This window comes from Saimiri boliviensis, chromosome 17, assembly GCF_048565385.1.
Source record: "Saimiri boliviensis isolate mSaiBol1 chromosome 17, mSaiBol1.pri, whole genome shotgun sequence".
Taxonomy (NCBI): domain Eukaryota; kingdom Metazoa; phylum Chordata; class Mammalia; order Primates; family Cebidae; genus Saimiri; species Saimiri boliviensis.
Genome location: NC_133465.1, coordinates 43,752,320 through 43,779,366, shown reverse-complemented (window position 1 = coordinate 43,779,366; position 27,047 = coordinate 43,752,320). Strand labels below are relative to the sequence as shown.

At 43.4% G+C, this 27,047-nt stretch overlaps 2 protein-coding genes across 2 annotated transcripts in view; both read left to right on the top strand.

Moving 5' to 3' along the window:
- KPNB1 (karyopherin subunit beta 1) overlaps nt 1-22,164 on the top strand; it is a 37,165-nt gene extending 15,001 nt beyond the window's left edge. The window contains exons 9-22 of the mRNA XM_010341825.3: nt 708-809; nt 3,874-4,098; nt 5,626-5,817; nt 6,622-6,752; nt 8,852-8,999; nt 9,303-9,374; nt 11,691-11,835; nt 13,368-13,450; nt 13,951-14,058; nt 15,968-16,111; nt 16,237-16,342; nt 17,539-17,653; nt 18,035-18,196; nt 19,865-22,164. Coding sequence (XP_010340127.1) covers nt 708-809; nt 3,874-4,098; nt 5,626-5,817; nt 6,622-6,752; nt 8,852-8,999; nt 9,303-9,374; nt 11,691-11,835; nt 13,368-13,450; nt 13,951-14,058; nt 15,968-16,111; nt 16,237-16,342; nt 17,539-17,653; nt 18,035-18,196; nt 19,865 — 1,734 coding nt within the window. The 3' untranslated portion in view covers nt 19,866-22,164. The remainder of the gene's footprint in view (nt 1-707; nt 810-3,873; nt 4,099-5,625; nt 5,818-6,621; nt 6,753-8,851; nt 9,000-9,302; nt 9,375-11,690; nt 11,836-13,367; nt 13,451-13,950; nt 14,059-15,967; nt 16,112-16,236; nt 16,343-17,538; nt 17,654-18,034; nt 18,197-19,864) is intronic.
- Nucleotides 22,165-26,319: 4,155 nt separating this feature from the next.
- Nucleotides 26,320-26,934, top strand: LOC101029472 (protein S100-A11). The gene has a single exon (XM_003931204.4). It carries the CDS (start codon nt 26,463-26,465, stop codon nt 26,778-26,780), a length of 318 nt encoding a protein of 105 aa, XP_003931253.1. The 5' UTR covers nt 26,320-26,462; the 3' UTR covers nt 26,781-26,934.
- The last annotated feature ends 113 nt before the right edge of the window (nt 26,935-27,047 follow it).

Sequence of the window (27,047 nt, the reverse complement as noted above, 5' to 3'; positions counted from 1 at the left end):
TTTATTCTGTCTGGGCTTAGAGGGTATCTCCATTGACAGAGGTTTTGATTTTTCTGCTAGGCAGAGCCCTTCATGAAGGAGGCAAATCAGTAATGAGGGAATCTCTCATTTTTGCCAAGCCATCATGCATGCTTGATGGTAAACGGTGGTATTAGTGCTGTGAACACAAGGGGGCAGCAGGCTGTCGCAGTTTACCAAGAGGATGCCTGATGCTGAATTATTTCCTTTTGGAAGTCCTAATGCAAGCCTGCGATGTATAATTGGTAGTTTACTAACTCTGGTGAAGGAGTCAGATGATACGAGGGAGAAGGAGGAGTTCTGTAATTGGAATCTTTGAATTCAAGTTTTGTTTCCAACTTTGTCTTTACACACTTTTATTTCAGAACAAAAAAGGTTTTATTTTTGGCATCCTTAGGCAAACTGGGTCCATCTGTTGATCCAAGGAACACTTAGATCTATCAGATTGTTAATACGAATTGAACTTATTAAAAAAAATTATACGTAATGTTGCCTTTGACCTATAATGTATGGCCTAAAAGATTCTCATTGAAGTAGACCAAAAAAAGAGTACCTTCCAAGATCACACTGTATGTTACCATTTGTCCCTGTATGTTTCTGTTAAAAGATCCCCAGTCAGCTCTCATTGCATGCCTTTAGTATATGCAGCTTGGTTGCTTTTGTCTAGAATTTGCTTTGCTTCTCCTCAGGCAGCAGAACAAGGACGGCCCCCTGAGCACACCAGCAAGTTTTATGCCAAGGGAGCACTGCAGTATCTGGTTCCAATCCTCACACAGACACTAACTAAACAGGTGAGTTACCTTCCAAATCTAGGTAGGTAAACTGGGAAACCTTACTAAGAGTAAACTGTTTGCTGTGGAACAGTTTCCATGGAAGGAACTTGGCAACCCATCAACTATTTGATGTTCTGTTGTAGATGACTCAGGAACAGCTAATCTGGATCTATAAGATCCCCTAGGCTCTGACTTGTTTGTGAAGGAGAACTGGGTCTTAACAGCTCAGATGCGTCTTGCTCAGGAGCGAGCCACATGCTGCTCTGACTTCCTGAGTGCTCCATTGTCCAAACTCACAGAAGAAAGGTGCTCTATCAAAGCTTCAGTGAAACAAGGTTGGGAGCAAAGATGTGCTAGTTTTAGGCCACTTGTGTATCTGTTCTAATATCTAGGATACTTTTGTGAGTTCACAGGGTATATGTTTTTAAAATGCTAAGGAGGTTGGATGTGACTTATTCAGATCTGAATGAAGGACCCAATTCATGAAAGAAACTCTTCTGCTGATCCTTTAAGATCATTAACATCAATTATTAAGATTCAGGATGAAATTAAAGTGACAAAACTTCATAAAGATAGAGGTCTAATGAGTAAATATACTAGTTCTTCTGTAAGAACTGTGTCCTGGTTGCTTTGGTTCTCCTGACTTTATGCATCAGAGTCTTTTTTGATCTGGTGAGTTTGGGAGTATTACCAAAGAGCTGCTAGTACTCTGAGGAAGCAATGCTGGTAACTGAGCACTGCAACATTTCTTTGTACACAGGAATATAATTGTTTTTAGGGATGTGTATGATTCTCAATATAGCAGTTTCAAAAGCCAAGTATAGATGTGCTTGGATTGAAATGAATGTACTGGGTGTTCCCTTAAATTTTATATCTCTCAGGTTTTGTTTGTTTGGTTTGTTTTTTTGTTTTGTTTTTTTGAGATGGAGTCTTTTTTTTTTTTTGAGACGGAGTTTCGCTCTTGTTACCCAGGCTGGAGTGCAATGGCGCGATCTCGGCTCACCGCAACCTCCGCCTCCTGGGTTCAGGCAATTCTCCTGCCTCAGCCTCCTGAGTAGCTGGGATTACAGGCACACACCACCAAGCCCAGCTAATTTTTTGTATTTTTAGTAGAGACGGGGTTTCACCATGTTGACCAGGATGGTCTCGATCTCTTGACCTCGTGATCCACCCACCTCGGCCTCCCAAAGTGCTGGGATTACAGGCTTGAGCCACCGCGCCCGGCCGAGATGGAGTCTTAACTCTTGTCACCCAGGCTGGAGTGCAATAGCACAATCTCAGCTCCTTGCAATCTCCGCCTCCTGGGTTTAAGTGATCCTCCCACATCGGCCTCCCAAGTAGCTGGAAGTTGCACACCACCATGCCCGGCTAATTTTTGTATTTCTAGCAGAGACAGGGTTTCACCTTGTTGGCCAGGCTGGTCTTGAACCCCTGACATCAGGTGATCCGCCTGCCTTGGCCTCCCAAAGTGCTGGGATTAGAGTCGTGAGCCAGTGTGCCTGGCCTATAGTTGTTATTTTTAATCTTTTGACTTAGTAGTTTTACTTTTGTGTGTGTATATATATATATATATATATATATTTTTTTTTTTTTTTTTTTTTTTTTTTTTGAGACGGAGTTTCGCTCTTGTTACCCAGGCTGGAGTGCAATGGCGCGATCTCGGCTCACCGCAACCTCCGCCTCCTGGGTTCAGGCAATTCTCCTGCCTCAGCCCCCTGAGTAGCTGGGATTACAGGCACGTGCCACCATGCCCAGCTAATTTTTTGTATTTTTAGTAGAGACGGGGTTTCACCCGTGTTGACCAGGATGGTCTCGATCTCCTGACCTCATGATCCACCCGCCTCAGCCTCCCAAAGTGCTGGGATTACAGGCTTGAGCCACCGTGCCCGGCTACTTTTGTATATTTTTATTGTGCTTTTCTTGTTTGAGAACAAATTGTTCTTTGATGGTTTCTGAAACTGCATAGACAACCTGCCTTAAATTACTATGTGGTATAAATGGCCACAGTTAGGAAGCTATACCTTGGATTCTAACTTAAGGGGGAGATATTAGTAGAATCTCTCTTCTTTGAACTTTCTTACTTGTCTTTGTTTTTTGTATTTTGTTTTTTTCGGTGGGGGAAACAGAGTCTTGCTCTGTCACCCAGGCTGGAGTGCAGTGGTTCAGTCATGGCTCACTGCAACCATCATCTCCCAGGTTTAAGCGATTCTCTTGCCTCAGCCTCCCAAGTAGCTGGGCTTAACAGGTGTGTGCCCCTATGCCCAACTAATTTTTGTATTTTTAGTAGAGATGAGGTTTTACCATGTTGCCCAGGCTGGTCTTAAACTCCTGAACTCAAGTGATCTGTCTGCTTCGGCCTCCCAAAGTGCTGGGATTACAGGTGTGAGCCACTGTGCCTCGCCTGATTTTTGAACTTTTGATTGAAACATGTCTTCTTCCCAATCATGAACCCCCTCACTTTCCTGGCCTTTTACCCCATAGATTAATTTTTGTTAATTTTGGACTTTTCTGAGAGAGAGTCTCACTCTGTCCCACAGGCTGGAGTGCAGCGGCCAATCTCTGCTCACTGCAACCTCTGCCTTCCAAGTTCAAGCAATTCTCCTGCCTTGGCCTCCTGAATAGCTGGGACTACAGGCACATGCCACCACACCTGGCCAATTTTTATATTTTTAGAAGAGACGGGGTTTCTTCTAAAAATGTTGGACAGGCTGGTCTCAAACTCCTGACCTCAGGTGATCACCTTGACCTCCCAAAGTGCTGGGATTATAGGTGTGGGCCGCCACATCTGACCGATTTTGGACTTCATGCAGCATACACTCGTTTTGCATTTTATTCTAAATGTTTTGCATGTAGTTGAAATTTTTTCATTCTTGTTGTGTGGTACTAAATGGAATCTTCTTCCATCTGACTCTTGTTTAACAAAGGCTATGCTGTGATGTTTGTGGAAGAGATAAAATATAAAGGTCTTATATTTCTTCCCTGAAGTTTCAGTTCTGAAAATGTTCGAGAGTAGTCAGAGGACCTTTAGAGTTTAAATGATTCTTTGGACAAAATCTTAACTAGTGCCATATTCTTTCACCAGGACGAAAATGACGATGATGATGATTGGAACCCCTGCAAAGCAGCAGGGGTGTGCCTCATGCTTTTGGCTACCTGCTGTGAAGATGACATTGTCCCACATGTCCTCCCTTTCATTAAAGAACACATCAAGAACCCAGATTGGCGGTACCGGGATGCAGCAGTGATGGCTTTTGGTTGTATCTTGGAAGGACCAGAGCCCAGTCAGCTCAAACCACTAGTTATACAGGTGAAGCTAAGGGATTTTTGGAGTGGAAAGTAGGATATTTAATATTTAAACTTGCATATCTTTATTTTTTTTTTTTTTTATTTATTTTTTTTTTTTTTGAGACGGAGTTTTGCTCTTGTTACCCAGGCTGGAGTGCAATGGCGCGATCTCGGCTCACCGCAACCTCCGCCTCCTGGGTTCAAGCAATTCTCCTGCCCCAGCCTCCTGAGTAGCTGGGATTACAGGCATGCACCACCATGCCCAGCTAATTTTTTGTATTTTTAGTAGAGACGGGGTTTCACCATGTTGACCAGGATGGTCTTGATCTCTCGACCTTGTGATCCACCCGCCTCGGCCTCCCAAAGTGCTGGGATTACAGGCTTGAGCCACCGCGCCCGGCCCATATCTTTATTTTTCAAAACAAAACTGTAAATTGTCATCTACAAAGGTTATTTCTAGATAGCTGTTTCCTTTCAGTAAAGGTAAAAAATATTTCTCAGGTTTTTAATTACGTAAGGCAGCATGATCCAGAGACTTTTGAAAAATGCCAAAAAATAAAAGTCACTTTTAATTTCATTGCCCAGAAATACCAATCTTAACTCTGTATTTATCCTTGCAGCTTTTTCCTGTGTGCACGTGTGTGCAACAGGATCTTCCTGTGCAGATTGTTTTACAACTTGTTTTTTCACTTAATTACTATGTTGTAAACATTTCCCGATAATTTTTTTTGCACCTAGCACTGATTCCCCGTAATTTTTAATAATAGCATTATTAATCTGTTAGTTGGACAAAATGGCATTTATGTAATGAAAATGTCCTTATCAAAACATTAGGCTTGTTTTGCTATTATAAATCATGCCATTGCACTCCAGCCTGGGTAACGAGTGAAACTCCGTCTCAAGGAATAAAAAAAGAGTTTATTGTACTTGAGTTTAGTGCTTAAGGCATTCAGTCTTTCTGGATATAGCCAGATGCCTTCATAACTGTATCCTGGGAATTTTGAGTAATTCTTTTTTGTTATGGAGTCTCACTTACCCAGGCTGGAGTACAATGCTGCAATCTTGGCTCACTGCAACCTCTGCCTCTTGGGTTCAAACAATTCTCCTGTTTCAGCCTCCTGAGTAGCTGGGACTACAGGCACCCATCACCACGCCTGGCTAATTTTTGTATTTTTAGTAGAGACAGGGTTTCATCATGTTGGCCAAACTGGTTTCGAACTCCTAACCTCAAGTGATCTGCCTGCCTTGACCTCCCAAAGTGCTAGGATTAAAGGCATGAGCCATCATGGCTGGCCGTCTATCTGAATAATTCATTGCAGACTACTGAAAGCATTTACACCTAATTCTGAATATAAAATTCTGAACTGGAGTTTTGAAAGTTATTTTCAAATATTTTGAAAGGTGTTTGATACCATCTCTTGTAAAATTACGAACGGATCTTGGTGACTTTTTTGAGTTAACCCATCAATTAGTATTTCTTTTTCTGAGGTAGAAGGTAGCATGAATTTTAATTTTTGTTTTACTTTGCTAATAATCGTTATTTTTTCAGGCTATGCCCACCCTAATAGAATTAATGAAAGACCCCAGTGTAGTTGTTCGAGATACAGCTGCATGGACCGTAGGCAGAATTTGTGAGCTGCTCCCTGAAGCTGCCATCAATGATGTCTATTTGGCTCCCCTGCTGCAGTGTCTGATTGAGGGCCTCAGTGCTGAACCCAGAGTGGCTTCAAATGTGTGCTGGGTAAGGGATTTTGTTCCTGGTGAGAAAAGGCGCTTGCCTGCACCATTGGCAAGAAAGTAGAAGGTGTGGGAGAGAAATGGATCTGCCTCACTGGAAGGCTTTTTCTGAATAGCGTTTTCTTTCTTATTTATTCGGTTAAAATGTGGGGGAGATTCCAACTGCAAGAGCCAGTGGGAGCAGTTGACTCATGGTTACTGGTTCCTGAACCACTTAGAACAGCCATGGTAACCCAGTGGGGAAACTATCTGGACTTGGCTTGCTTTCTTAAATTACTTGGGGACAAAAAGTTTTGATTAAGGTAGAGAGTTGTTGGCTACAAGAACTGTAATTGCTGAGAAGAGAGCAAGAGGGAAGGAAGGTAGGTAGCCTAAATGCTGAGTCAGTATGGCCTAATGTAATTTGTTAAGCAGAGGAGGTTCAAATAAGGAAGGAATGGGGCTCAGAGTCTTTCTGTGAATGGAAACAGACTAAATGAAACGGCAGGTATTGCTGAAAGTACTCTGCTGCTTAGAGAGTTGTCAGATTATCAGACAGGATTTTTGTGATTGAAAACATAAGAAATGAAACGGCAGTTGTTGCTGAAAATACTCTGCTGCTTAGAGAGTTGTCAGATTATCAAGACAGGGTGAACAGAAAGTACAAATCAAATAAATAGTCAATGTAAAAGATAACTAAAAGGTTGACCTTGAAAAAAAAAAAAAACTGGAGGTTCACTGACAGCCCGAAAATGGCCTAATGAAAAATGAGGTAATCCTAAGATGTGGGGTTATTTCAGAACTAACATTAAACTTACCTGCATTTCAGGCTTTCTCGAGTCTGGCTGAAGCTGCTTATGAAGCTGCAGATGTTGCTGATGATCAGGAAGAACCAGCTACTTACTGTTTATCTTCTTCATTTGAACTCATAGTTCAGAAGCTCCTAGAGACTACAGACAGGTAACTGATATTCCACAAAAATGAGGGACATCTTTAGCTGGGCATGGTGGCACATGCCTGTAATCCCAGCTACTCGGGAGGCTGAGGCAGGAGAATTGCCAGAACCCAGGAGGTGGAGGTTGCGGTGAGCCAAGATCGTGCCATTGCACTCCAGCCTGGGTAACAAGAGCGAAACTCCGTCTCAAAAAAAAAAAAAAAAAATGAGGGACATCTTTGCATCCAAGTTCTGTTGCCTTCTGTGTGGAGGATATCTAGCTTAATCATAGAAGTATAGTGAGAAAGGACAAGACTCTACCTTCTCTAGAGGAATTAAAAGAATCCTGCCAGGCATGATGGCTCACGCTTGTAATCCCGGCACTTTGGGAGGCCAGCGCAGGTGGATCACCTGAGGTCAGGAGTTTGAGACCAGCCTGGCCAATATGGTAAAACCCCGTCTCTACTAAAAAATACAAAAATTAGCTGGGCATGGTGGCGGGCGCTTGAACCCATGAGGCAGAGGTTGCAGTGAGCCGAGATGGCGCCCTTGCACTCCAACCTGTGGGACAGAGTGAGACTGTCAATTAGCGAAGCGTGGTGCGCATGCCTGTAATCCCAGCTACTCGGAAGGGTGAAGCAGGAAAATTGCTTGAACCTGGAAAGCGGAAGTGGAGGTTGCAGAGAGCTGAGATTGCGCCATTGCACTCCAGCCTGGGCAACAAGAGTGAAACTTCGTCTCAAAAAATATAAGAATCCCATGATTGATTGATTGGTTTGTTTAAAGATAGAGAAAGAAATACAGATTCTGCCTACCTTAGAATTGTTCCGTTTACAGCTGAAATCTAAAAATAGTATAATTTATCTACTTTCTTTTTAAAGAGTAATTGATCTAGAGAGGTTACGTCATTTTGCAGTGTTGACAGTTAACAAGAGTATTTTGTTGTAAGAGAAATGATAGCACTCATTATTAATTTGATTGCCACACCAAATCATTGACTTCCTTTTTTGTTTGTTTGATTTTTTTTTTTTTTTTTTTTTTTTTTTTTGAGACGGAGTGTCTCTCTCTGTCGCCCAGGCTAGATTGCAGTGGTGCGATCTCAGCTGACTGCAACCTCTGCCTCCCAGGTTCAAGCGATTCTCCTGCCTCATTCTCCTAAGTAGCTGGGACTACAGGCACACACCACCACGCCCAGCTAATTTTTGTATTTTTAGTAGAGACGGGGTTTCACCATGTTGGCCAGAATTGTCTCCATCTCCTGACCTCGTGATCCACCCGCCTTGGCCTTCCAAAGTGCTGGGATTACAGGCATGAGCCACCACTCCCCGACAACTATCGTATTTTTATATGGGATCAAGAACTTGGGGTAAATACAGTTGACTTATAAACAAACTTTTGAAATGTTGTTTAAAGGGGTTTATAAGTTGGAGACAACCTTTAATGATTCATGCTTTATGTCAGCTATACCTAAAGAAGGGAGCTGAGCACAAAATGTTTTCTCTTTTTTCTTTACTTTTTGAGACAGAGTCACACTCCTGTCACCCAGGCTGGAGTGCAATGGCGTGATCTTGGCTCACTGCAACCTCCCAGATTCAAGCGATTCTCATACCTCAGCCTCCCACATAGCTGGGACTACAAGTGCTCACCAATGTGCCTAGCTAATTTTTATACTTTCAGTAGAGATGAGGTTTCACCATGTTGGCCAGGCTGGTCACAAACTCCTGACACCTCAGGTGATCTGCCCACCTCAGCCTCCTAAGTGCTGGGATTACTGGTATGAGCCACCTGTGCCCGACCAAGAAAATTGGGGTATTTTCTTCATAGCTATTCAGACAACCTGCTAAATTGTTAACATGGTTCTTTACCATTTCAAACCATTTTTCCCTCTGTAATTTTAGCTCATTTCCTAAAGGGCCATTCTAAATTTTAACTGTCTGGAGACCATAATGAACGTAACTGTTGGCTCAAAGGACTTGAAGATTTGGTTCTTAGATATTGTGTTTCCAAACTCAAAACCATGTCTGCAGTCCTACCAGTTTCTAAGTTATTATTTTTGGCAAGACAGTGTCTGTATTCTCTATATTATTCTCTGTCCTTTCTAAGATTTCTGCTGTGTTCTTTACAGACCTGATGGACACCAGAACAACCTGAGGAGTTCTGCATATGAATCTCTGATGGAAATTGTGAAAAACAGTGCCAAGGATTGTTACCCTGCTGTCCAGAAAACGACTTTGGTCATCATGGAGCGACTGCAGCAGGTGCTTCAGATGGAGGTAAGACCTAAGAAGGCCCCTGACTCTGGGTGGGCATAGAGCGGTAGTTTGGACGCATAGGTCTACTTTAGACACCTAGGTCTGTTTTACAGCCTGTTCTGTCTTTTTGGTGTTTATATATTTTCTCAGAAAGATAAGAAGCTTATTAAAGAAAAAATTACACCTTAATGTTAGCATTGCTTGTCATGGTTTACTCATACATGTGTTATATATATTGTGGGTTTGTTGTTTACTTTCCTGTGTTAGCATTAGGGAAGATTATTGAATGGTTATATAGAGTATGTTTTCTTCTTTTCCTTGTAGTCACATATCCAGAGCACATCCGATAGAATCCAGTTCAATGACCTTCAGTCTTTACTCTGCGCAACTCTTCAGGTATGATGGTGCCATATCATTTCTTAGTAACTCCAGGGAAGATAATTAATATCTCAGTATGACAAGTTAATGTATACACAGAACTGAAAAATGGTATAGATGATGCTGATCAGAAGCTGTTCTCAGAAGACTTTGGTTTGTGATTGATGGATTGGGAGAGAAATTTCCCACCGGCCTTTCCTCACTGTCTAGAAAGATTCAAATCCTACTTTATTTACAGATGGTCTAGATATAATCTTGATAAACTCAAATCAACTCGACTTCTCCCAACTCAGTGTACACTCATCAAACCTCCCTTCTTTGCTCTTGTTTCAACTAATGTCACGGTGTAGAGAAGGAAACTACTTGATGTTTGATGGTTCCTCCCAGCTGTATAGCTCATTTGTGTTGACAGCTTGAATGGTTTGTTTTTTGATTTTGGAAAACAAAAGAACTCTTGGTTTTTAATTAGGTTATTCAAGCCTAGCTCAGTCAGATTTGGTTTCCAGCTATAGTTCAGTTGGCTAAAAATAAAGCCTTGAGTTTGTACCATCGTCTTTTTTTTTTTTTTTTTTTTTTTTTTTTTGAGACGGAGTTTCGCTCTCGTTACCCAGGCTGGAGTGCAATGGCGCGATCTCGGCTCCCCACAACCTCCGCCTCCTGGGTTCAAGCAATTCTCCTGCCTCAGCCTCCTGAGTAGCTGGGATTACAGGCACGTGCCACCATGCCCAGCTAATTTTTTTGTATCTTTAGTAGAGACGGGGTTTCACCATGTTGACCAGGATGGTCTCGATCTCTTGACCTCGTGATCCACCCGCCTCAGCCTCCCAAAGTGCTGGGATTACAGGCTTGAGCCACCGCGCCCGGCTGTACCATCGTCTTTTGAAACATTTGCTGTTTGACCTAATGTCAGTGACGTTAGTTGAAACAAGAGGAAGGAATGTTTGATGAATGTATATTGAATTGAGAGAAGCCAAGTTGGTTTGATTTTTATCAAGATTATTTCTAGACCATCTGTAAATGGGTAGGATACAGGAAGGGTTGCTTTTTGTTTGTTTTATGAAAAAGAGCTATAAGGTAACAGGGCTTTCTCTAAAGCTGAAGTAATTTAACTATCTAGTAAGACTAGACTATGGAGGCTACCAGCATGGATTTGTCAGACAGTAAGACATAAAAAATGCAGAGGACATGACCTTCTGCACAATGGAGGATCAGCTCACATTGGTTCTGAATTGAGAAATTCAGAAACTGGGAGATGTTAAAATGTATTGCTGGCTGGGCGCAGTGGCTCACCCCTGTATTCCCAGCATTTTGGGAGGCCAAGGCGGGTGGATCACCTGAGGTCAAGAGTTTGAGATTAGCTGGACACACTGTGTTGTGTGCCTATAATCCCAGCTACTTGGGAGGCTGAGGCACAAGAATTGCTTGAACCCAGGAGGTGGAGGTTGCAGTGAGCCAAGATAACACCACTACACTCCGGCCTGGGCGACAGAGCAAGACTCTTGTCTTTAAAAAAAAAAAAAAAAAAAAGCAGCGGGAGGGCCAGGTGCAGTGGCTCATGCCTGTAATCCCAGCACTTTGGGAGGCCGAGGTGGGCAGATCAGCTGAGGTCGGGAGTTTGAGACCAGCCTGACCAACATGGAGAAACTTCGTCTCTCTTAAAAATACAAAAAATTAGCCAGGTGTGGTGATGTGCGCCTGTAATCCCAGCTACTTGGGAGACTGAGGCAGGAGGATCGCTTGAACCCAGGAGGCTGAGGTTGCAGTGAGTCGAGATTGCGCCATTGCGCTCCAACTTGGGCGACAAGTGAAACTCCATCTCAAAAAAAAAAAAAGTAAGCCGGGCGCGGTGGCTCAAGCCTGTAATCCCAGCACTTTGGGAGGCCGAGGCGGGTGGATCACGAGGTCAAGAGATCGAGACCAGCCTGGTCAACATGGTGAAACCCCGTCTCTACTAAAAATACAAAAAATTAGCTGGGCATGGTGGTGTGTGCTTGTAATCCCAGCTACTCAGGAGGCTGAGGCAGGAGAATTGCCTGAACCCAGGAGGCGGAGGTTGCGGTGAGCCGAGATCATGCCATTGCACTCCAGCCTGGGTTAACAAGAGCGAAACTCCATCTCAAAAAAAAAAAATAAATAAAATAAAATAAAATAAAATAAAATAAAAAGTATTGCTAATGATTGGTATTGTCAGACTTTTTGAGTATAAAAAGTACATTTGGCATTCGCAAAAGAGAAAAAAAATCAAAGGACTTAATTGATTTTTAAAAAGAAGGTGTACTATTCTGATTGGGAGATTTGGAATCAACTGATCTCGAACTCTTATTCATTTCACAGAATGTTCTTCGGAAAGTGCAACATCAAGATGCATTGCAGATCTCTGATGTGGTCATGGCCTCCCTGTTAAGGATGTTCCAAAGCACAGCTGGGTCTGGGGGAGTACAAGAGGATGCCCTGATGGCAGTTAGCACACTGGTGGAAGGTCGGTGAAAAATACTGTCTGGTCAGGGAAAGTCTTTAGAATGCAGGCATTTCAATGGCCTTAAATAATTTTCACCCAGGCTGGAGTGCAGTAGCATGATCTTGGCACACTGCAGCCTCCACATCCTGGGCTCAAGTGATTCTTCCACCTGAGCCCCACCCTCACCCCCCTCCCCGACACACCCGTAGTTTAGCCTGCAGATGCACACCACCATGCCTGACTAATCTGTATATTTTTGGTAGAGACGGGGTTTTGCCGTGTTGCCCACACTGGTCTCAAACTCCTGAGTCAAGTGATGCTCCTGCCTCAGCCTCCCAAAGTGCTAGAATTATAGATGTGAGCCACCATGCCAGGACGTTAAAGAATTTTTAACTGCAGAAAGCATAATCCTTTTACTGTGGCATGAGTCACTTCAAAGTTAGATTGAACTTAAATGTAAATTTGTATAACTGCCTTACTGCCTCGTCAGTCTGTTTAAATGTGGAGTCAGTTTGCAGCTAAGACTGGCTGAGTGTTTTTTTGTTTGTTTGAAAAGGAGTTTTGCTGTTGCCCTGGCTGGGGTACAGTAGCATGAGCTTACCACAACCTTCGCCTCCCAGGATCAAGCGATTCTCCTGCCTCCGCCTCCTGAGTAGCTGGGATTATAGGCATGAGCCACTGTGCCCAGCCAAAAGTTTCTATTTTCTTTCCTGGTACTTGCCATCACCTGGTTTGGGTTGTAATGCTTTGGGCTCAGATTGACACACCATGGTGCCTAGTATGGGATGAAATGAAACACTGAGCACATTCTAGGAATTGATTTTCTGATTTTTCATGTGTGACTGCAACATTGCTTTAGGGAAGCCATATCTGACTTAAGACTCTTTGAAGGGCCATTACAAAGCACTTAAAGAATCTGGAATGCCTCTTCAGGGGTGGCTTATAAGTAGATTACTTAGGCCATTTACCTAAGGACCACTCTCCTGAGGACCAGACCTATTTTTGGCATAAACAGTCTATGTGCAACTGTTCTGTCAAAATTTGACCACCCTTCTGAAAGGGCACGGAAGTTAATTTTGGCTCCTGGAGTGGCTGGTTTGGATCTGAAGTCCACTGCTACTTTTCCTTACCGTGGCTTGTTAAGCCCTTGATGGGATTGCCGAAGGACCCTGCTTTGAAGCTGGCCTGCAGAAAGGACACGCTATTATCAGATGAGGGGGTGGACAAGAGGCAGTATTGCTGGTTCAGCCCATTTAAAATTAACCTCAACATTCCTTGAGGTCCATACCATTTTATTGTATTCGCCGGAGTAAAGCCCTATTCTTTGGAGAGTTAGCATTGTCTCTGTGGCATAAGAATTAGGACCTTTCCATCAATAATAAATGTGGCTTATGTAAGCCTTCAGTGTCTTCATGATAAATCGGTAACTGACTCACATTCCACCTCACCTGTTGAGTGGAATGAGTACATTTGGGGAGAGGTAGGATGGGTTATTTTGGCCTACTCTGTTACCTTGTGGTGCTGTCATTGACTAATAGTTTGTTTCATTACAGTGTTAGGAGGTGAATTCCTCAAGTACATGGAGGCTTTTAAACCCTTCCTGGGCATTGGATTAAAAAATTATGCTGAGTACCAGGTAGGATATGCTTTTCAAAATAGTATATTCTCATTTATACCTGATAGCCACTGTAGTGCAGATAAAACCAGGTTCTTACACCTTAGGTAGTTTTTTGTTATACATTGTCCTAAAAGGCAAGCTGCTTTATTCATTGCCTGAGCATTTGAGCTGGAAGTAGTCCATGAAAAACAAGTTATTAGATGCACCAGATAAAGGCTCACAAGATGACTATTTGCCTAGACAGTACTGATGCAGGAGCAGCTATAAAGTTACCAGCACCCTGGAGAGCAAGGCTTTTTTTTTTTTTTTTTTTTTTTTAAACTTTTGTCAGTAATATCTCTCAGATAGTCTTTGTCTACTTCCTGCTGTATTGGTTGTTAAAAAATTAGGCAGAGGGAAGATGTTTTCTCCTTTGACTTTAGGTTCAAGTGATAAAGGCCCAGCAGCTAGGTAAAAGTAATATCTTACCCCAGCAGGCAGCCTTTCTGTTTGAAGATTATATCCTTGATTCTTGGCAGGTTTGTTTGGCAGCTGTGGGCTTAGTGGGAGACTTATGCCGTGCCCTGCAATCCAACATCATACCTTTCTGTGACGAGGTGATGCAGCTGCTTCTGGAAAACTTGGGGGTGAGTATCTACACACAATCTAATTAACCAGTCTTTGAAGAAATCAACAGTTGGAATGATAGTTAAATGTCAACATCAGGCCAGCTGTGATGGCTCATACCTGTAATCCCAGCACTTTGGGAGTGTGAGGCAGGTGGATCACAAAGGAGTTCAAGACCAGCCCGGCCAATATGGTGAAACCCTATCTCTGCTACAAAAACTAACTGGGCATGGTGGCAGGCGCCTGTAATCCCAACTCGGGAGCCTTTGGCAGAATAATCACTTGTACCTTGGAGGCAGAGGTTGCGGTGAGTCAAGATTGCGCCGAGTCAAGATTGCGCCATTGCACTCCAGTCTGGAAAAGAGTGAAACTGTTTCCTCCCACCACCAAAAAAAAAAATCAACATCAGTGACAGGGAGCTGTAAGTTTCTAGAACATTGGCTGTGGGCTTATAAAGAGAGGAGTTGTTCATTTCACAGATTATGTTAAAGAAAGATTGTAAAGTTGAGACGGAGTCTACCTCTGTCACCAGGCTGGAGTTCAGTGGCGCAATCTTAGCTGAACCGCACCCTCTGCCTCCCAGGTTCAAGCGATTCTCCTGCCTCGGCCTTCCAAGTATCTGGGATTACAGGCGCACACCACCACGCGAAGTTAATTTTTGTAATTTTGGTCAAGGCAGGGTTTCATCATGTTGACCAGGGTGATCTCAATCTCCTGACCTCATGATCCGTCCACCTCAGCGTCTCAGAGTGCTGAGATTACAGGCGTGAGCCACTGCGCCTGGCCACGAAAGATTGTAAAGTTAATTAAAGGAACATGTGCTCTACTAGAGATTTTTTAAACAGTAAAATGCAGAGGAATAGTAAATACGATGTTCCTTGACTTATGATGCATGTAGGTCCCAATAAACACATTGTAAAGTGGAAAAATCAAACCATCATGAGTAGGGGACCATTTGTATATTATACCTCTCTCCAGAGATAGCCATCATTAATTATTATGTGTGTCTTTAAGCTTTATACCCAGCTTTGCTACTTTGCTTCTGTGTTCTCAGACAAGTCACTTGATTGACTCTTTTTTTTTTTTTTTTTTTGAGACGGAGTTTTGCTCTTGTTACCCAGGCTGGAGTGCAATGGCACGATCTCGGCTCACCGCAACCTCCGCCTCCTGGGTTCAGGCAATTCTCCTACCTCAGCCTCCTGAGTAGCTGGGATTACAGGCACACGCCACCATGCCCAGCTAATTTTTTGTATTTTTAGTAGAGACGGGGTTTCACCATGTTGACCAGGCTGGTCTCGATCTCTTGACCTCGTGATCCACCCGCCTCGGCCTCCCAAAGTGCTGGGATTACAGGCTTGAGCCACCGCGCCCGGCCTTGATTGACTCTTAAGTCAGTCTCTTCATGTGTAAAGTGAGAATAACAGTACCTGGGCTGGCTTCTTAGAATTAATGTGAGGTGCAAATGGGAAAGGTTTTGTAAGCTGTAAAGGACCATCCAAAATTTTTTTATTTTTTTATTTTATTTTATTTTATTTTTTTGAGACAGAGTTTCGCTCTTGTTACCCAGGCTGGAGTGTAATGGCGCGATCTCGGCTCCCCGCAACCTCCGCCTCCTGGGTTCAGGCAATTCTCTTGTCTCAGCTTCCTGAGTAGCTAGGATTACAGGCACGTGCCACCATGCCCAGCTAATTTTTTGTATTTTTAGTAGAGACGGGGTTTCACCATGTTGACCGGGATAGTCTTGATCTCTTGACCTCATGATCCACCCGCCTTGGCCTCCCAAAGTGCTGGGATTACAGGCTTGAGCCACTGCGCCCGGCCCATCCAAATATTTAAAATCAATAGTTGCTTGTTAGAAATGAGTTTCTTGAACCTTTGGACCAAACAAGTTTTGATTTTTTATTCACTTTTCCTTTTGTTCCTTGTCAGAATGAGAACGTCCACAGGTCTGTGAAGCCGCAGATTCTGTCAGTGTTTGGTGATATTGCCCTCGCTATTGGTGGAGAGTTTAAAAAATACTTAGAGGTTGTATTGAATACTCTTCAGCAGGCCTCCCAAGCCCAGGTGGACAAGGTAAGCTTGAAGCTATCTTGGCTGTTCTTTAAGTCCAACTCTAATTGGAGGGACTGTTGACAAACATGCAGCCAAAGGCGATCAGCACAATGTAGGTTCTGTTCTTTGTTCTTTGTGTCTTACAGTCAGACTATGACATGGTGGATTATTTGAATGAGCTAAGGGAAAGCTGCTTGGAAGCCTATACCGGAATTGTCCAGGGATTGAAGGGGGATCAGGAAAACGTACACCGTTGAGTATACAACCCTTCGTCCACTGGCCAGTGTGCACTTAGCCAGATGGGCTATGTCTGTCATTCTGTAGCTCGCTTGTGAACTAGCACCTGTTGCTTAAAGGCAGGGAGAAGGGGGAGCAGTGCCCTAATGAAGTGAGTGGCTTGGGGAAGACTCTAGACTTTTTTGCTCTGCCTTTTTTTTTTGAGATGGAGTCTTACTCTCGCCTAGGCTAGGGTACAGTGGTGTGATCTTGGCTCACTGCAACCTCCACCTCTCAGGTTCAAGCGATTCTCTTGTATCAACCTCCAGAGTAGCTGCAATTACAGGCATCTGCCACTACGCCCAGCTAATTTTTTTGTTTTTAGTAGAGGCGAGGTTTTTGCCTTGTTGCCCAGGCTGGTCTTGAACTCCTGACCTCAAGTGATCTGCCCCCCTCGGGCTCCCAAAGTGCTGGGATTACAGGCTTGAGCCACTGTGCCCAGCCTTTTTATTTTTATTTTTTGGTGACAGTCTCACTCTGTCACCCAAGCTGGAGTACAAGTGGCATGATTGTGTCTCATTGTAATCTTCACCTCCCCAGTTCAAGAGATTCTCATCCCTCAGCTTCCTGAGTAGGTGGGACTACAGGCATGAACCACCACATCTGGCTTTTTGTATTTTAGTAGAGATGGGATTTCACTATGTTGTCCAGGCCACTCCCGAACTCCTGAGCTCAGCCAGTTGGCCTCCCAAAATTATGGATTACAGGTGTGAGCTACTGTGCCCAGCCCTCTGCTTTTTTTTCTCATATATCTTGAGTGTTGCAAGGGATGAGATTCAGCAAGACTGTTGGGGGGCGGGGGGACGGGAAACCAACATAAATGCTTCCTGTGTCAACTGAGTGGAAGGTCTCCTACCCCCTTCCCACCCCTGCAAGCTAAATTGGAGTTTGAGGGAATCAGAATTCCCATTACTTGTTCTTGTTGCTGATTGGGAAAATTTTTTACGTAACCTTCTATATTTGCCTGTAGGAAGAGGAATATTTGTCTCTTCTGTTGACTTGAGGGGATGACACATTAATCAAAGGAAGAATAATTTAATATAACTATGCTGTGCATCTAGTTATCCAGCTTGGACCTTATTGATAGGGGTATAATAGTTGGAAGTTTTGAAAAAGGATGTAGTCCTGCTATATGAGGGACAGCTGCATCAGACCTTCTCTCTCTTTTGTAGCGGATGTGATGCTGGTACAACCCAGAGTAGAATTTATTCTGTCTTTCATTGACCATATTGCTGGAGATGAGGATCATACAGATGGAGTAGTAGCTTGTGCTGCTGGACTAATAGGGTAAGTTACACCCTGCTTCTAAGAGCTGAATAGAACTACTCATGGAAAATGAGAAAACATGTAAGTAATTTTGAGAGTAGCATGGATAGCAACAATTGACTTCTTGTGGCACAGAGATTTCTTCTTTGTAGAACCCTTTATGTCCTGTTTTGAGTGTTCATGTGATATTTATTCCAGACCCTCAAGGTCTCTATTGCACTCCATTAAACTCTGATGTTGGTCAACAGATTGCCTCTGTTTAGTGACCTCTATTGAGGGTTTTATTTATCTCTGAAATTTGCTAAGAAACCCATAGCCAGCTTAGCACTGGTTTGGAAGGCTCAAAACATGATACTGGTATGGGGCCAAGAGCTCATTCTCAGCTGTGTTTATTTTGCACAGGGACTTATGTACAGCATTTGGGAAGGATGTACTGAAATTAGTAGAAGCTAGGCCAATGATTCATGAATTGTTAACTGAAGGGCGGAGATCGAAGACTAACAAAGCAAAAACCCTTGCTACATGGGCAACAAAAGAACTGAGGAAACTGAAGAACCAAGCTTGGTAAGATCTTGCTTCTACTGTCCTCTTCTACTTCCTGGAGGAGGGGAGTTCTGTTTTCTTTAGGCCATTCTGGCAAGCACTGCCTTGTGGCATTTTTTTTTGTTTGTTTGTACTCTTTTCCATTTAGGTGCTTCTGGGTCAGGCAACCTCAGTTTTTCTTTGAGCCAAATGTTTGACTCCTCGTAGTGATGGAGAATATAACTTTTATAACTGGAATTCACTGAAAGAGTATTTTGAGTCCTAATAAAATCATCAGTAATGTCATTTCCCCCAATTCTCTTTTCTGTTTTTTATTCCTTTCCTCATGCCCTCTTCTTTACAGCAGTGCTTTTAGACATTGCCTAGCTCTACAGAAGATTTCCAAAGTCAAAGTTGTCTGGCTCCTGCTGTGTGTGTGTGTGTGTGTGTGTGTGTGTGTGTGTGTTTCTTTTTGAGATGGAGTCTCACTGTTGCCCAGGCTGGAGTGCAGTGGCACAATTTTGACTCACTGCAACCTCCACCTCCCAGGTTTGAGCAACTCTCTTGTCTCAGTCTCCCGAATAGCTAGCATTACAGGTGCATGCCATGCCACCATACCCGACTAACTTTCTTTTTTTCTTGAGACAATCTCGCTCTGTTGCCAGGTGTACAGTGGCGCCATCTTAGCTCACTATAATCTCTGCCCTCCTGGGTTCAAGTGATTCTTCTGCCTCAGTCTCCCAAGTAGCTGGGATTACAGGCACGAGCCACTACACCTGACTAATTTTTGTGTGTGTGTGACGGACTCTTGCTTTGTCACCCAGGCTGGAGTGCAGTGGCACGATCTTGGCTCACTGCAGCCTCAGCCTCCCAAGTATCTGGGATTACATGTGTCCGCCACTGTACTAGGCTAATTTTTTTTTTTTGTATTTTTACTAGAGACAGGGTTTCACCATCTTGGCCACGCTGTTCTTAACCTCTTGACCTCATGATCCACCTGCCTCGGACTCCCAAAGTGCTGGGATTACAGGTGTGAGCTGCCGCGCCCGGGCCAATTTTTGTATTTTTAGTAGAGACAGGGTTTCACCATGTTGGCAAGGCTGGTCTTGAACTCCCAACCTCAGGTGATCTGCCCACCTCAGACTCCCAAAGTGCTGGGATTTATAGGCTTTTTTTTTTTTTTTTTTTTTTTTTTTTTTTTTTTTTTTGAGACAGTCTTGCTTTGTTGTCCAGGCTGGCGTGCAGTGGTGTGATCTTGGCTCACTGCAACCTCTACCTCCCGGGTTCAAGTGATTCTTCTCTTGCCTCAACCTCCCGAGTAGCTGAGATTACAGGCATGCACTACTATGCCTGGCTAATTTTTTGTATTTTTGGTAGAGGCGGGGTTTCACTGTGTTAGCCAGGAAGGTCTTGATCTTGTGACCTCGTGATCTGCCCACCTCTGCCTCCCAAAGTGCTGCGATTACAGGCGTGAGCCACTGCACCCAGACTGAAATACAGTTTCAATTTCTTTCCCTCTTAATTAGTTATCTTACCATGCAGATCTCAGTAAAATTGGCTCTTTTGAGTTTCCCTCCCACCCTCTGATGTAGGTGCTAATAAGAGCGAGTCAATGGCACAAAGGAAGAGTGTCAATCCTTGAAAAGTTGACAAATTCCATTCAGTTTATGTGATCTCAGAGATTGACTTTTTTTTTCCATCTGTTTTCAGATCTGTCACCATTGGGATGATAACCTGAGGACCCCCACTGGAAATCTCCAATCTTTTGAAAAACCTGGAAGTGAGGAGTGTGCACGGATGCTGAATGTTTGGGAATGAGAGGATGAGTGAGTGAGGCTTGAAAACACACCACATTGAAAATCCTGCCACAGCAGCAGCCGCAGCCGCCAACAGCAGCGCTGTTAGTGAGCTAAGTAAGCACTGACTTCGTAGAAAACCATAACATCGGCCATCTTGGAAAAGAGAAAACAATGGAGTTACTTACTTAAAAAAAAAAAAAAAAAAAAGAAAGGAAAAAAGAAAGCTATCTCTTCCCAGGAGAGGCTAGAAGTAGCTTTTCTGTCTTTTGGCCGGTGCCGAGTGGAATGACTGGTTTGGGAGAGGAGGAGGGACTGGGTTCAGCTGTGGTGCTTTGTTGTAAAAGGCAGCCTGGCCTTTGCTACTGAGGAGAAAGATGGAGCCTGGGTCTCAAGCCCACCTTCGCTGTACCTTTGCCACATGGTACTGTATGCTTGCCAGCTAGAAGGAGGGTGAGGGATTTTTTACAGTCTGAGAATGAGTGTGTGTGAATGAGGCGGTATCCACATTCTCAACTTCAAGTCATTGCAGTTTTCTTTTTCCCAGAAAACAAGGGGTTAGATGTTGCATTTCATAAAAACTAACCGAAGTTCTGTCTACTGATGCAGCACAAGAGATGTAAAAAAAAAAACAAAAAAAACAAAAAAAAAAAAACAAAAGAAAAAAAAAACAAAAAGAGGAAAGACGCTCTTTAGGTTTTGTTTTTGTTTTTTTTTGTTTTTGTTTTTGTTTTTTTTTTTTTTTTTAATTATTATTACTCTAGGGAAAACACTGACGAATGGTCAGAGCTCCTATCCTGATCTTTTCATCAAGGCGCCTTTCCTAATATGGTTCAACTGTGAATGTAGAAGTGGGGGGGAGGGGGGAGAAAAAAAAAACTCTGGCGTTAGAGGATATAGAAAAATAAAAGTACAATTGTTACAAATAAAGAACGCAGACTTCAAAAACAAAATAAATCACAACCCAAACAAACCAAAATTTAAATGATCAGAATTGGCAGCACAAAGAAAACGCCCTCTCCTGACTTGTATTGTGGCAGTCTGAACGCCCCCAGAAAATTGTGCCAAAGAGTTTAGAAAAACAAAATACACGATAAAAGTAAACACACATACACACAAAACAGCAAACTTCAGGTAACTATTTTGGATTGCAAAGAGGATAAATTTAATGTTCAAACAATCTGATAAAATAACCGTTTGGAAACTGCTTGGCCTTCTGTTCTTTTATTTGATTGACTACAATGCGGTATTGGTCTCTTGCTGCACTTCAAAATCAACCAACAAAAAGAAAAAATTGTGTGTGTGTGAATACACACACTAACTAGAACTCTTGTGATGAAAATGGCACTTGAAAAAGGTTATATTTTTCCACTGAAGTTGAAGGTTAATAAAATGGTGTCAAACGTTCCCCTGGTCACACACTTTAATATTTTTTTAGAAGTGTGATGTGGTATGAGTACCATAAATCAGACTTTAATTATTTTCCCTTGTACAAGGGAACAGGGCACCCTGAATTTCAGACTCAGCAATAAGAAGGGATGTTGGTGAGCTTTGATCCTCTTGGTTTTGCAGTTGTTAGGAGTTTCTGCTGGCATTTTGAATATGCTGCTTTCAGAAAAACCAAGGAAGTTTTAAAATTGCTTCCTGGTCCTTAGAGGACTAAAAAACAAGACTTTCATTTCCACTCTAGCAAAAAGTATGGGCTTGTGTTTTTTCCAGCTTGTTTGTATCTTCCCTTCCATGTCCAAGCCTTCCATTCATAAGTGGGATTGGCTCAGTTTTACCCATCCATATGGCAGCATCTCTAATAGCTCTTGTACAGGGTATCGGATATTGTGCCTTTTGGTGCCAGGTTCAGAGTCAAGTGCCGATCTATGAACCAGTGTACAAAAAAAAAAAAAAAAAAAAATCCAGGTATTTGAAGGAGAGACGCTCCATTGTGAATAAAGAGCTCATACCAGCTCCTAAGCCCTATTAAGAAGAGGCATGGTCCTCTAATGCCTTGTTTCCATTTCAGTTGTTTAAAAGAGAATGATGTACTAACCATTCCTGATTATTAGATAGGGTTGGGTCAGGGCTTAGGGAGGGGGCAGAAATATTGGGGATAGAAAAAAAAATCTGATCATTCCTCAGTGCTACCCATTTCTGTCCTGTGTGGGCTGCTTAGCTAGACAGCAGGAGAATAAAGTACGCCGAGAACCATAATGAAAAAAACCTTCCGTGTGTTTTGTCATGTTTTGTTCCAGGGAAGCAGTTGATGAGTGCTGTTACTAATGCTTTCTCCCAGATCCATTCAATGGTGGAGAGGAGGAAATGGGCTGGTTGGATGTGGTCTTGGTGCCTTGCAGTTATTCTGCACTGGTTATGCATTTAATCCTCCTCTTTTCTAGTATTTGCTAGTGGATTTTCCATAGTCTGGGTATTTGTCCTTAAATCAATTGTACCACCTAAGGTAACTGGATGCAAAATGCATTCTGTCCACTCACTGTCTGGGCTTTCCCCACCCTAGTCTTGGCACATTCCTTCAAGAATGTAGTTACCGTCTACTTGGGAAGATGTCAGTGCAAATGTGAAGAAAATGGGCATCGGACTAGGCTTTGGTTTGCCACAAGTGGCAGCTGCCTGTATCAATTACATTTATTTAATTTTGCTTTTCATTTTTCCCAGTTCTCAGCCCCCCTCTGTTGAAATGTTGGAATTTTTGCTGTCAGAGGCAACTGTAATACTGCCTTAGGGACTTGTGGAGAAAGGGAGGGGAATTGCTCAGCATAGTGTTTTGACTTTCAGAAGCAAGCAATCTATTTACTCTATTTAAGAAGTGTGTTAGTCCGACTTTAAGAGAAATCTAAACTCCATCAGCTTTTGATAGCATCTTGGTTTTTGAAACAATTCCAGTCTGTAATTGGCATTCAGAATGCCCTTGGCATGCCAGTCTGTGTGATGGCATTTAAGACCTGTAAAACACTTGAGCCCAACTCGATTAACCAAAACCGATAACCACCACCTTTATCTTCTAAATAAAGTCCGCTTTATTTTTATTTTCAACATCTTGCTGCTGCATTTATTTTTTTTTTATTTTTTATTTTTTGTCTGAAATGGTGTCACCTCCATGGAGGTGAAATGGTTTGAAAGAAGTTGGAATGTGTGGTGAGAGGGGTGTGTGGGGTGTGTGTTTATGTGTTGGCGGGGGGACAGGAAGGACACATTTTGAAATGGACTCTACATAGTATAATGTGATACAGATCAAATAGTGTCCTACAAATGAGATAGGGAAAAATAGATGGAGGTTTTGTGTTTGGAGAGTTTGAAGCAGTAGCAGAGATGGTCATCTGCTTTGTCTGTTTCTCAAGCTAACGTGTCATCTAAATGGATGGTCCAAAAGTTGGCTGTTCATTTAGTTTCATCACGTATTTCATTTCTAGTTGTATCCCCTCTCCCCCCGACTCCCTGCCCTGCCACAGAAACTTGGAACAAGCACTAGTTTGGGATTTAGGAGACTGGGCCCTTTCCTTAATCTTGCTGCATATTAGCATAGTGGTGCCTGCAGGCCAGTTCATGGAAATACACCCTTTCTTAGTTTATGTTGAGCAAGCAAAATGAGGGCTGTAGCCTCCATGTGGCCTTTCCCCTTTTCTGATGTACATCCTGTTAGAAACTTGATCATGCATACCCCATGTGTTTATAAATTATTTACTTGGACTGTTATAACCACATACTGTGTAATCATAAGACAAAAAAGAGAAAGTAGAAAACATGATAAATAGAAGTTCTAGTATTTCTAAATGCACTTTGGAGGTTACTGAGTTACAGAGAGTAACTTGTGATTCTTACAAGACTGCATTAAGTCCTGAACAGCAATGATTCACTGAGAACATCTCTCCACTGAAGGTGAGGTTTGAGAAAAGCCATTCATCAAATGGCAGAGAAGGAGCAACTGCTCCCACAAGAAACCCCATTACCATATACCTGCTCCCAAAACAAACACTCAGAAATATACAGTGCAAGCCTGCAGTTCTACCTGGCCTCCACGGTCCCAGGTTGACCCACCTGAAGTGAAAAATGGTAAACACTGAGATTTTACGTTTCAATGTGTACAACAACCTTAACAGTGAGTATTCCTGTTTTACTGATGAGGAAGGGAGCGCAGAAAGATTGACTCATCAGACCAAGGTCACTTAGAGCCAGAATTCAGAGCCAGGTCTGTCAAACCAAGACCGCATTTGCCCTGGACAGATGGCTGTGAACCTCTTAGTGATACAAAACAAAGGTCCATATTGTACATATTTAGGATACCTCATCCATTTCCTTCCCAGCGCTATCTAAATGTATATTTTAAATTTGTTGATTTGTTGCCAGTTTCCCTCAGTAAGTTCCCTAATGCAGTGACCTTGGCTGCCTTATTTAGTATGCTCAGCTGAGAGAGCGCCTGACATATAGTAGACTTTCGATAAATATTTGTTGAACTAATGACATGTCAGTACAGTTCACAGAGTTCCTGTGATGGCATCACTTAGCTGTTGAAGGACAGAGCATCCAGAAACCTAGGAATGTCAAGAGGTGCAGAGGATGGGTTTCTAGCTCTTCTGCTCGATGACTTCAGGCCAGCCTCTCAACCTTGGATTCTAACTGATGGAACAGGATTAGTGAATAGTCATTCTTTACATGATCTTTTTTTGAGACGGAGTTTTGCTCTTGTTACCCAGGCTGGAGTGCAATGGCGCGATCTCAGCTCACCGCAACCTCCGCCTCCTGGGTTCAGGCAATTCTCCTGCCTCAGCCTCCTGAGTAGCTGGGATTACAGGCACGCACCACCATGCCCGGCTAATTTTTAGTATTTTTAGTAGAGATGGGGTTTCACCATGTTGACCAGGATGGTCTCGATCTCTTGACCTCGTGATCCACCCGCCTCGGCCTCCCAAAGTGCTGGGATTACAGGCTTGAGCCACCGTGCCCGGCTACATGATCTTTTTAGGTACTTACACTAGCCCTGTAATAAGTGTCTTTGGTAGAGTAATAAACTTAATTTGTATCAACACTGTAAGGAAGGCACCATTTAGTCCCATTTTACAGGAGGAAATGGAAACAGGCTAAGAACCTTGCCTAAAGTCATGCAGGCAGTGCTAACCTTTCAGACTTATACCTCAAGGCTACATTGTGTACCAGTGTTGTAAGTGAGCTTAGAGATAGAAGAGAGAACCCTGGATGAAGGGTTTTTGGAATTCAGTAGCAAAGCCATTCTGTCTTAATTCTACAGTAAGTCCGATTATTAACCTTTGGTAACTGCCAGACTTAATTCAGTGTGTGTGTGTGTGTGTGTGTGTGTGTGTGTGTGAGAGAGAGAGAGAGAGAGAGAGAGAGAGCGCGCAGCTTCTCTCCTAATTGGAATTTGAAAGTGTGTGTGATCAGCTTCCCTCCTAATTGGAGTTTGAACCAAACCATCTCCCTGCACTTCTCAGTTTAAGCTGGAAGCTTTTGGGGACCGGGGCTGGGGGATGGGCGGTTGTTGGTGCTTGGTGGCCAAAAGGCCACTAGGCTGCTGAGTAAGCTCCCCAAGTGAATTATCCCAACTCCATCAGCTGATCCCATGCACAGCACAGGCAGGAGGCCTTCAAAGCCTGAGCTGTTCCCTCTATCAGGTGCTCCTTGGCCACAGGTTACCAAGCTGAGCTGTCCTCAGTGTGAAATGTACCTTTTTGTCTAAAAGGAAAGTACATCTCAGCTTTGGCAATCAGCATTAGCTCTGGATGCAGAGGGGCAGCCGGTCATCATTTCTGAAGGAAAGAATTCACAAATGACTCTGTGTGAATAAGCTCTTCATAGCAATGAGCAATGCCTGCTATTTTCTGGGCATTGCCCTTCAAAATATTTTAGTCTTTTGAGTATGACCTTGGGCAAATTCTCCAACTCTTCTGATTCTCTATTTCCTCCTGTAAAACAGGAATTCCGGCCTGGTACTGTGGCTCACGCTTTGGGAGGCTGAGGTGGGTGGATCACCTGAGGTCAGGAGTTCAAGACCAGCCTGGCCACCATGGTGAAACCCTATCTTTAAAAACAAAAACAAAAAACAGGAATCCTGATGAAAGATAATGCATATTTCCTCCTGTAAAACAGGGATCTTGATGAAAGATAATGCATGGATTAATTAACCAATCAACTAATGGCCAGGCACAGTGTATGCCTGTAATCTCAGCACTTTGGGAGGCCAAGGTAGGAGGATCACTTGAGCCTAGGAGTTGAAGAACAGACTAGGCAGCATAGTGAGACCTTGTCTCTACAAGTAATAAAAAACAGGCTGGGCACGGTGGCTCACGCCTGTAATCCCAGCACTTTGGGAAGCTATGGCAGGCGGATCACCTGAGGTCAGGAATTTGAGGCCAGCCTGGCCAACATAGTGAAGCCCCATCACTACTAAAAATATAAAAATTAGCCAGGGGAAACCCGCACGCTGCGCTCCCAGAGCTCTCAGCGCCACTCCCAGCTGCAGCCTCCTGTGCGCCTCACTCGGCTACAACATGGCAAAAATCTCCAGCCCTACAGAGACTGAGCGGTGCATCGAGTCCCTGATTGCTGTTTTCCAGAAGTATGCTGGAAAAGATGGTTATAACTACACTCTCTCAAAGATGGAGTTCCTGAGCTTCATGAATACAGAACTGGCTGCCTTCACAAAAAACCAGAAGGACCCTGGTGTCCTTGACCACATGATGAAGAAACTGGACACCAACAGTGATGGGCAGCTAGATTTCTCAGAATTTCTTAATCTGATTGGTGGCCTAGCTATGGCTTGCCATGACTCCTTCCTCAAGGCTGTCCCTTCCCAGAAGCGGACCTGAGGACTTCTTAGGCCTGGCCTTCAAATCCACCCCATTTCCTTCCAGCCTTTCTGTCATCATCTCCACAGCCCAGACGTTACCCCTTACCCCTTGAACCCAGCACACCAGCCACCTCATGCAGGTCCCACCTGCGGATAGTAATAAAACAATGCCACTTTTTAAAAACAAAACAAAACAAAACAAAAAAATTAGGCCGGGCGCGGTGGCTCAAGCCTGTAATCCCAGCACTTTGGGAGGCCTAGGCGGGTGGATCACAAGGTCGAAAGA